Source organism: Halichoeres trimaculatus, unplaced genomic scaffold (genome assembly GCF_033239565.1).
Source record: "Halichoeres trimaculatus isolate MK-OKI-2021-1 unplaced genomic scaffold, fHalTri1.1 fHalTri1_scaffold_12, whole genome shotgun sequence".
In the NCBI taxonomy this organism is placed as follows: Eukaryota; Metazoa; Chordata; class Actinopteri; order Labriformes; family Labridae; genus Halichoeres; species Halichoeres trimaculatus.
This window is the reverse complement of record NW_027437190.1, coordinates 32261613-32271260: the sequence shown is the minus strand read 5'-3', so window position 1 is coordinate 32271260 and position 9648 is coordinate 32261613. Positions and strand designations below refer to the sequence as shown.

General features: G+C 45.3%; 1 protein-coding gene across 1 annotated transcript; it reads right to left on the bottom strand.

The window, feature by feature from the left end:
* Positions 1 to 136: 136 nt before the first annotated feature.
* dcst1 (DC-STAMP domain containing 1) lies at positions 137 to 9647 on the bottom strand. Its single transcript, XM_074684213.1, has 16 exons — positions 9605 to 9647; positions 9338 to 9463; positions 7864 to 7938; positions 7653 to 7781; positions 7284 to 7423; positions 6947 to 7121; positions 6707 to 6850; positions 6461 to 6582; positions 6193 to 6350; positions 6008 to 6107; positions 5831 to 5926; positions 5535 to 5661; positions 5268 to 5384; positions 3727 to 3869; positions 2414 to 2518; positions 137 to 959 (listed from the first exon to the last, which is right to left on the bottom strand). The coding sequence occupies exons 1-16, from the start codon at positions 9645 to 9647 to the stop codon at positions 876 to 878; spliced, it is 1884 nt and encodes a 627-aa protein (XP_074540314.1). The 3' UTR covers positions 137 to 875.
* Position 9648: the final 1 nt, after the last annotated feature.

Here is a 9648-nt window from a genome sequence, read left to right as displayed (position 1 = left end):
CAAGGCTTCCTGTTTGCATTTTCAGATGGAGGTTAGTCAGTGAGGAGGATCTTTGCAGTGTCAGTAAACTATTAATCTGAAATCTAATCATGGTAGCAGTATTTACACAACTAAGAAGCTTTATTCAATCACACACACACACACACACACATACAGACACACACACACACACACACACACACACACACACACACACACACACGCACACACACACAGAAGGTATTGCCTCTGGATTTAACCCTTTCCTCTCTGTACCTGCTGTACAGGTGTTACCTCAGATGTTTCGCACCGTGTTTCGTTTTAAAGATGTGAAATTTGCGATTAAAATATAAAATAAATAAGTTGTGAAAAACACTTTGACCAGTTTTGAACAAATAATGAATTTAACATTTGCTATGAAGCTCTCAGCCTCAGTGTGGACAAACTGTCACAGGAACATTTCACCTATCTATATAAAACCTGCAGGTGGCCCAGGTGTGTCCAGGTGTTTGTGACCCCAATGATGACATTACAGCCAGGAGTGCTGAAGTGGAGCACCAGCATCAGGATCAGCTGTAATCTGTAAATGAAGCAGAGCTGCACGTGCTGCTGCTGAGGATCAGCTGCTTACATAACTCCTCTCAAAGAGTGTGTGAGCTGATCAGGTGACTGACTACACCCTGTGTAGTTTGTTGATTAGTTATTAGCTGAGTTATTGACTCATCAGCTCCTCAGATTAACCTCAGCGCTGAGATTGAACTCTAAAATCCACCGACATGTTTATCCTGTGCCACTGTTTATTTATCTTCTTTCTATTCACTCCCTCCTTCTTCTGCTCCTCTTTTTCTACTGCTCTTAATTTAGCAGCAGGGGGAGGGTCCTGGTCCATTGGGGTCTTAGTGGCTCTCCTCACAGCTGGACTCTTCCTGCTCTCTGTGGTTACAGAGACGACGTACACATGTGCTCACACGCTCAGACATCTGCAGACAGAGGATGTGAAGAGGTCTTAAAGTGGACATATGATGCTTGTTTCTCCTTTTCACTATGCCAGACTAGGATGCCTGTAAAGCATTTCTGCCCTCAGTACAAGTCATTTAGTTCCTTCATTTCCCCACAATAGCGTTCTCAATATCCTCATTTTAGGCCATTCTGAAGATCTCGTTGAAACGCTCCGTTTGGAGAATGACCTCCAGTAACCTCGCAACGTCACAGCCCTTTGTGCTCTGATTGGTCAGTTCTATCAGAGGGGCGGAGGGGGTAGAGCCAGGGGGCGGTTTTTGCAGCATGGCAGTATTTACAAAATCGCCATATTGAATGGAGCAGACCGAGCGAGTTTGCTGTTTGCCAAAACTTCACCGTAAGGCATTGATAGCACTAATAAAATGGCAGAGTGTAGGATACGTCCTTTTGTATTGGACCCCGAGTCAGACCCGGACGGTTCTGCAGCTCAGGGGGAAGAAAATCCATCTCCACACAGATCATCTCAGGACGCTTCAGTGTGGTGAGACAAACCGGTACTGTAACACGTATAGTTTATACGTTTATACTCGGCTTTTGGTGGGTGTATCCCTCGGTGGCGGTTGTGTGACTAACTGACATCACAGAGGAGGAGCTGCTTTATCAGATTACTCCAATATAAAGAAAGGATCCTCGTGTCGCCACGATGGTCGAAATCTCGCGGCCAAATGTCAATGACCTATTTTCAGAGGCAGCAAATCTCGTTCTAGGATATCAGAAAAAATACAATATCTAATTTTTTGAAAATTCAGGGGGTGAAAGGTCTTGTTTTCAAATTTATTACACTAAATGTAAGTATTAAATCAGGCATCAGCATGATATGTCCCCTTTAAGGTCTGAGCACGTCGATGAACGACTCAATCACTAGCCACATTTACATGGACCCAAATATCTGCTTGCATCCGAAAGAAAAGTGCCAATCCGAATGGACATTTAATCAGTTTCACAGGGGTGGAATATTCATTTCCCCAAACTGATTGAGGTATCATGTATCCACTCAAATGGAAAGTTGTCAAGGTAAATTCTTTCAGCGCATTCTCAGATATGACGTAAGACACACCTAAAGACGTTCCTCATCTTGAAAATGGTGGCGAGCCGTCAGCACTGGACTGCTGCGGAAAGTTTGTTTTTGATCCAAACTTTGAAAGAAATGAACATAATATCAAGACTGGACAGACGACAAACTCGCAAAGTATTGCAACACCTTGATAAACAAACTGTCGTCCTCCAGCTTTGATAAATCTCGTGATGTTTACGTTTTTCTGCATATGCCCCATTGACTATTCTGTTTGATTACAGCGGCGCGTGTAGACCAGAGATTGGAATATTCCTTCCCATGTATACCATTGTTTTCGGAAAAGTCATTCGGAAAGACGAAAAACTCCTCATGTAACCGCGGCTTCTGACAGATGCTCACCGTCCTGAATCTCTGTCCACCACTGATGATGTGTTTCCTGTCAGGAGAGGAAGTCTGTCTCTGGAGCTGCAGATTATAGAGGAACAACACTCTTCTCTTCTCCCTCTGAAACACACACAGATATCATCATGTTATCTAAAAAAAAAAAAAGTTTCAAACTGGTAAAAACACTAAAACACTCCATCTCTCCTCTGAGCTGGATTCAGTCCAGACTCCCACAGGGACAGGTCCAAACCTCTACGGTCAGGCTCAGCTGTGATTACTGATAATTAGCTCATGTTAACATGCTAACTGTGTGAGCTAACCTAGAGAACATTAAGCTGCTGATTAAAGGTGCTGACTGATTAAAGGAGCTAACTGATTAAAGGAGCTGATTAAATAAAGATGCTGATTGATTGAAGTCAATTGGTAGTTAATAAATATTTAATTACAGAGGGTTGTTTCCTTAATAATGTTGAATTTATACAAAGATAAAAGAGATCAACATGTTAAAGCATCAGTAATGTGGGTGAAGTTATTAACAGTTAAAGCTCTTTAGTCTCAATGAGGTCACAAACCCACTATGGGTCAGAGCACTTCCTGTTTACATACCTTCAGATCAAACATTTCTCTTATTTAATCTAACAGTAAAGGAAGAAGTATTTAAATTGTTTTTGATATTGAAAAAAAATGTTGTGAACCCCTTATCCTGCACCCCTCAGAGGATCCTAACCCCCACTTTGAAAAACCTCAGGTCTAACAGGTCACCTTGTTCCACAGGTGAGTATTTGATGGAGCAGAAGCGTTAATTAAAGCTTCATGTGAGTGAACTGAACGCTGACAGATTGCTCTCTGAGGTTTACACTGGCTTTAATCCAGATTTTATATCTAAATAAATATCTGTACCGTGAGACAGACCTCTCGCTACCGCTCTGAGTGGCTCTACCCTCGCTCCCCTTTAATGCTCTTACTTTAATCTGATCAGATTTACAGCAGCTCACACAGTTTAAACACAGGTGAGTGTGTGTATGTGTGTGTGTGTGTGAGAAACAGAAAGAGTTGAAGGTAACTATTGTTCCTCAGGTGAACCTGTATTGTTCCTGGTTTTAATCCTGCTCAGGTCAGGGAAACTTGCTCACCTGGAGAAAATCTTACTCATAAAGGTGTGTGACAGTTCGAGGTTTGATGTCCTGACTTGTTTTAGTAAGCGTCACCTTTACGCTCAGTGTGTGTTAGGCTCTCAGGTATCTGTGACATCACTTCCAGCAGTTTGTAAAGCAGTCAGGTAGACAGGTGTTGTGTGTGTGTTTGCTTGTGTGTGTGTGTATGTTTACCTTAGGATAGTAGAAGGCAGCCATGACCCGGCGGAGGCGGTTGCTGTAAACCTGCAGGCAGCTGAAGAGCGCCACCAGCAGGATGCAGAACACACAGCTGACGTACACACCAGTGGGAAGGGAGGAGGGGGGAGACACACACACTAAGGGGGACAGAGAGAAGGAGAGGGTGTAAAGTGGTGTCAGTGACTCTGTCACCCTCTGCTGGCCATATTTGGAGTTGGTTTGAATGTTGTGAGCAACTCATACAACTTAAAGGGGACATATCTTGCTGATCCCTGATTTAATGCTAACATATAATATAATAAATTTGAAAACAAGACCTTTCACCCCCTGAATTTACAAAAAAAATGAGATATTGTATTTTCTCTGATATCCTAGAACAAGATTTGATGCCTCTGAAAATAGGTCATTGCCATTTGGCCGCGAGATTTCGACCTTCGTGACGACACGAGGATCCTTTCTTTTTATTGGAGTAATCTGATAAAGCAGCTCCTCCTCTGTGATGTCAGTCACACAACCACCACCGAGGGATACACCCACCAAGAGCCGACTGACTGAGTGCTGGATGCAGGGACTCTGCTCTGCTGCGCAGCTCGGCTTTACATGGTGAATTAGCAGTTGAAACACTGTGGTTTTAGCAGACGTCGTAATACTTGTGAGACTGTGATATTTGCATGCTTGTTCTGACATGCACTGTGAACCTGGACCACAATAATGCTGCGGTAATAACATAGTGACAAACTGACGGTAGAGGCGATCTTTAGACTACACTTTCAGCATGATGGATAAAACAGACCGAGAAAAGTGAAGGAGCAGGATGGAGCCCTGTTATAGAAATAGTTTATTGGTGAAGTCTGCCTATATTTCCACGCATAAACTCTACATGTTACAGTACCGGTTTGACTCACCACACTGAAGCGTCCTGAGATGATCTGCGTCCAGGTGGATTTTCTTCCTCCTGAGCTGCAGAACCATCCGGTTCTGACTCGGGGTCCAATACAAAAGGACGTATCCTACACTCTGCCATTTTATTAGTGCTATCAATGCCTTACGGTGAAGTTTTGGCCAACAGCAAACTCGCTCGGTCTGCCCCATCCAATATGGCGATTTTGTAAATACTGCCATGCTGCAAAAACCGCCCCCTGGCTCTACCCCCTCCGCCCCTCTGATAGAACTGACCAATCAGAGCACAAAGGGCTGTGACGTTGCGAGGTTACTGGAGGTCATTCTCCAAACGAAGCGTTTCAACGAGATCTTCAGAATGGCCTAAACTGAGGATATTGAGAACGCTATTGTGGGGCAATGAAGGAACTAAATGACTTGTACTGAGGGCAGAAATGCTTTACAGGCATCCTAGTCTGGAATAGTGAAAAGGAGAACAAGCATGATATGTCCCCTTTAAACCCTGAGCCTGAATAAAATAGACAGAAAAGAAAGAGAAATTAAGAGAAATAAAACAGCAAGTCACACACACCTGTCATCTCTCCGACCCTCACCTGTCTGACAGCAGGTGAGCCTGTGTGTGACCTTTGACCTACCCTGATTGTCAGTGCGGATGTCGAGGACTGACGAGCTGTTGAAAGCCGACACCGTCTTCCTCAGGAGGCGGGCCATCATGGAGTCTCCGCCCACTCTGATGTCCACCTGATGACTACCTGCAGAGAGAACTCCATTACCCAGAAACCCTCAGTGAAGCCAGAGACACCGGAATGTTACCTATAATGTGTGTGTGTGTGTGTGTGTGTGTGTGTGTGTGTGTGTGTGTGTGTGTGTGTGTGTGTGTGTGTGTGTGTGTGTGTGTTTACTTGTCAAATTGAGCTGGGTGAAGGTGTGTCTGCTGATGATGTCCAGCACGTGGAACAGAGAGAAGTCAACGGAGAGCAGAACGACACACAGCAGAGACATGGAGAGCACCTGAAACACACCTGAGGTCTGACACACACACATACACACACACACACACACACACACACACACACACACACACACACACACACACACACACACACACACACACACACACACACAGGAGCCTGTCAGTCAAACAGCACCATCGTCAGCATCAGCAGTGATGTAGTCTTGGTGCTCCAGTTGGACTCACAGCTCCTCTCAGCTCCTCAGGGTGGATTCTTGGACTCCAGGGGTCGATGAACTTCTTCTTCTCTGGTTTTGTCAAAGGCAGCAGGTGGCGCTTCCCCTGAACGTGACAAATTAGGATTATTCAATCACAGAGATTATCTGATTCAAACCATGACAGTGATGAAGAGGAGCAGGTTACCGCTGTCGCCCGGCGAGCATCGATCTGTCTGAAGTACGTGGTGATGTAGACGTTATCAAAGTGAAGGTCCCTCAGGTACAGTCTGAGGTAAGAGACGGCTCTGAGGAGAGGAGGAGAGGAGGAGGTAATGGTGATGATGGTGGTGGTGACTCAGCAGAAACAGGAAGTGATGTGTCAGGTCTTACTGAGTGAAGATGGTGATGAAGGTGAGGGAGAGGAGCAGCTGCAGGAGGTCCAGCAGGAGTCTCATGTTCCTGTTCAGGAGATCAAAGCTTCCTCTGACGGCTCGAGTGAACTCCTCCTCCATCACCGCTCCAACCAGCACCTCCTGCTGCTCCTCCTCCTGCACGGAGTTAGAGGTCACACAGGGGTTCAACACTCTGAAGGTCAAACACTCAGGTGTGTAAGAGGAGGAGGAGGAGTCAAGCCAGGTGTGTTAGAGGTGGAGTTTACCTGCAGGAGGAGCTCTGTGCTGAACTCTCTGGAGAGCAGATCGACTGAACCGTTCAACTGATCGAAGAGTCGACCAAAGTTTCCCTCCACAGGGATCTGATCCCGGCACCACGGAGTCATCACTGACCACACACAGGAGAGAGGAAGAGACAGAGTTATGACTCACCTGGATAACCCACCTGTACCCTAGTTAAAGCCTGGTAACCACGTCACATGTACGAGCACATGTCTTCTGTGACCTTTCACCTCTCATGACATCACACAGGAAATGGAACTTCATAGACACACACAGGATGTGGTTAATGATAGGGACAGGGATCGCCTCCATACACTCCGCCCACCTCCGGCTGAACCAATCAGTACATCGCTGCACACCTTCATCCACCACACCTGCATGAAACACACACACACACACACACAAACATACACACACGTTCATCACCTCACAATGACTGTGTTATGAGACATGTGCAGAGTTGGACTCACTGTCGCACTGCATCATGGTCTTTGTAGTGAACTGCTCCTGAGTGCTGTTCCCAGAGCTGACGGCGTGTGAGTGTTTGAATCGGTCGTATCCGTATTGCAGGACGACCTCGTCTCTGATGTTTTGGAAGTTCTTGCTGACACTGTGAGCCTCAGACTGAAACTCTGCCTCATCATCCTGAGAGGAGAGCAGCGAATCAACCCTTTAAACCCTACTAGACTGACACACACACACTTGGGTAGTGTAACTGTTAGCCTGTGTATCATAGCTGTTAGCCTGTGTTGCTGTTAGCCTATCTAGTGTAGCTCTTAGCTATGTTGTAGCGTGATGAGGCTTCACCATGAGCTCCTGGGTGATAAGGATGAACGGTCTGATGGCGTCTCTCCACAGCAGCTTGCTGTGATGAACCTGCAGGTCCAGGTTACAGCTCAGGGACAGAGCTGCCGTCTCTACGTTGTGCTGGATGTTGGAAAGAGGACCTATTATTCAAAAAGAGACAAACATTAAAAAACACACGGCCAAAGATGACGCTGTTAGCAGGGTTCTAAAAAACAGTCTTTACTCTGTCTGTTTGGGGTTAAAGAATGATGCAAAAACAGATGAAACAGTTAAAGAGGGGGGGAAATATAGAAATATGAATATGATAAATTATTATTTTGTCAAAATTCAATAAACTTTCTTCGTATTTGTGTGTGTGTGTGTTTTCACCTCTGCAGAGCACTGTCAGAATCAGCAGCATCAAGTAAGCTCGACCACGTGAGCCGAGCATGCCTGGAAACATCAGCAGCACTGAACACCTGCAGGAGGAGGACAGAGCTCCGCCCACAGCGCATACACCTGGAACAGGTGAGGCAGTGATTATAGATTGGTTTCATGTTTTATGAATCTTCAAATTAAGACGTTTTCCCGCTTTTCTTACCCATGAAGAAGAAACCAGCCGCCAACCAGAGGTCAAAGGTCAGGGGGAGGTTGTGAGAGACTCCCAGGTACAGAACTGGAGGAGGAAGGGTTAATTTTTTGACTGCATTGTCTTTTAGTGAAATTTGTGGGTCTTTGTCTTTCCTCCCAGCCCACAAAATGTGATATTTAATGACAAAACCTGTACTTAGTAGAGCTTGTGAATGTAAAATCCTGACCTAAAATGAGCTGTTTGGATTTTGGGGATTTGCCATTTTTTGACCCATCAGGAGCAAGTCGGACCTGATTGGTCCACCGAAGCAGATTCCCCCAAACCTCCTCCCTGCTGCTGGAGAGAAATATCTCCAGCAGCAGGGAGGAGAATGCCAAAGTTGAAGAGCCATCACTGCTCTGTTTTTGGCTGTAAACAGCCACATAGTTCCATGCACAAGGTTCCAATCTCGGAAGAAGACAAGACTAAGTAGCGAGAGTTCATTTATCAAGGAAATGTTCCAGCTACACTCAGTAAAACAGTGCATGTGTGTGCTAGTCACTTCATGGCCGACTGCTTATCCAACTTTGGACAGTCCAACAGAGGGCTAGCCAATAGACTGGTCCTGAATCCAGGCGCATTACAAACCATCCACCATCAAACCTGGGACCCTGGAAATGTGAGTTTTTTAAATGCTGTGTGCTGTGGAGCAGATGGAAGAGCTTTTCCTCAGTGTCCCCCCTGTCTCTGTGTTAGCTTCAGGATGCTAACTTTAGCTGATGTTAGCCTGTTGTTTTAGCCTGTAATGTTACGGTGAATGAGCTTCGCTTTTTTCTAAACACTGTGCACTCGGAGCTCGTGGCGCCGCTCTCAGTGACGTGGAAGAGCGGGGCGGTATCAGCGGTGGCTCATTTACATATGAAGGCCACGCCCACTAAATCAGAGCGTTCTGAACAGAGGGGCTATGAGAGCCTGGAAACAATGCTGCTGTGCTTGATTTATTGGCTTTTTGGACCAAAACATGTTTCTAACATTTCATGAAGACATCAATGATCCATATTAAACTGCAGAAAAGGAGCAGAATATGAGACCTTTAACTCTTTAAAAACCCACCAGAATTCTAAGCCCGGCCATTTTGAAGCGCTTTTTAAATTACCGTAACTCTTCAGTAATTTGGGCAACAGAAAAAAATTCAAAGGGCACCTTAAAAAGGAGAAGATTAGCTTTCTGGGTATGAGTTCTGACTCTTTGAAGGACAAAACAATAACAACAGTAAGAGTCCGAGTGGCCTGTTTACTAACTGGGTGGAAACCCTGGTATTAAAACCTTCAAGGGTTTCTTTTCTAGGTTTTACGCTTTCATTGATACTATGCACGCCTCACTGCCTGCTGTGGGACCGTAAAAAAGTAAGTTTGGTCGTAAAAAATAATCTTTCTGACTTAAATAATAATAAATCTTTGAATATAATCTGGATAATCTGTCCTTTAGACTCAGTTTGTGTTACCTGCTCCGCTCAGGGCTCCAAACAGCGCTCTGGCCACCAGGTGAGAAACAGGAAACTCCTCTGATTGGCTGAAGAGGAACCGGTGGACCGCAGGAGGAAAAAGGGCTAAACTGATCCTCTCAACAGCTGAAGAGAGATGGACAGAGAGAAACACACATACTAAGTAACAGGGACATGACAACAAACTGCTAACGTTAGCTTAAAGTTAGCTTCGGATGCTAAACGTTAAAACATAACAGGGAATCAGCTAACTGAGGTTTGACTCACTGCTGTGAGGAGCTGCAGGTGTTTTCAGGTGAGTCTGACTCATG

What these genes read in the sequence shown, in the direction of transcription:
- dcst1 (XM_074684213.1), bottom strand. Translation starts at nt 9,647, where the DNA reads ATGAGTCAGACTCACCTGAAAACACCTGCAGCTCCTCACAGCA. An exon ending in CATCCGCACTGACAATCAGG is followed by an intron (nt 3,870 to 5,267) that starts GTAGGTCAAAGG and finishes TGTCCCCCTTAG; the next exon opens with TGTGTGTGTCTCCCCCCTCC. An exon ending in CTGCCTTCTACTATCCTAAG is followed by an intron (nt 2,519 to 3,726) that starts GTAAACATACAC and finishes TGTGTGTTTCAG; the next exon opens with AGGGAGAAGAGAAGAGTGTT.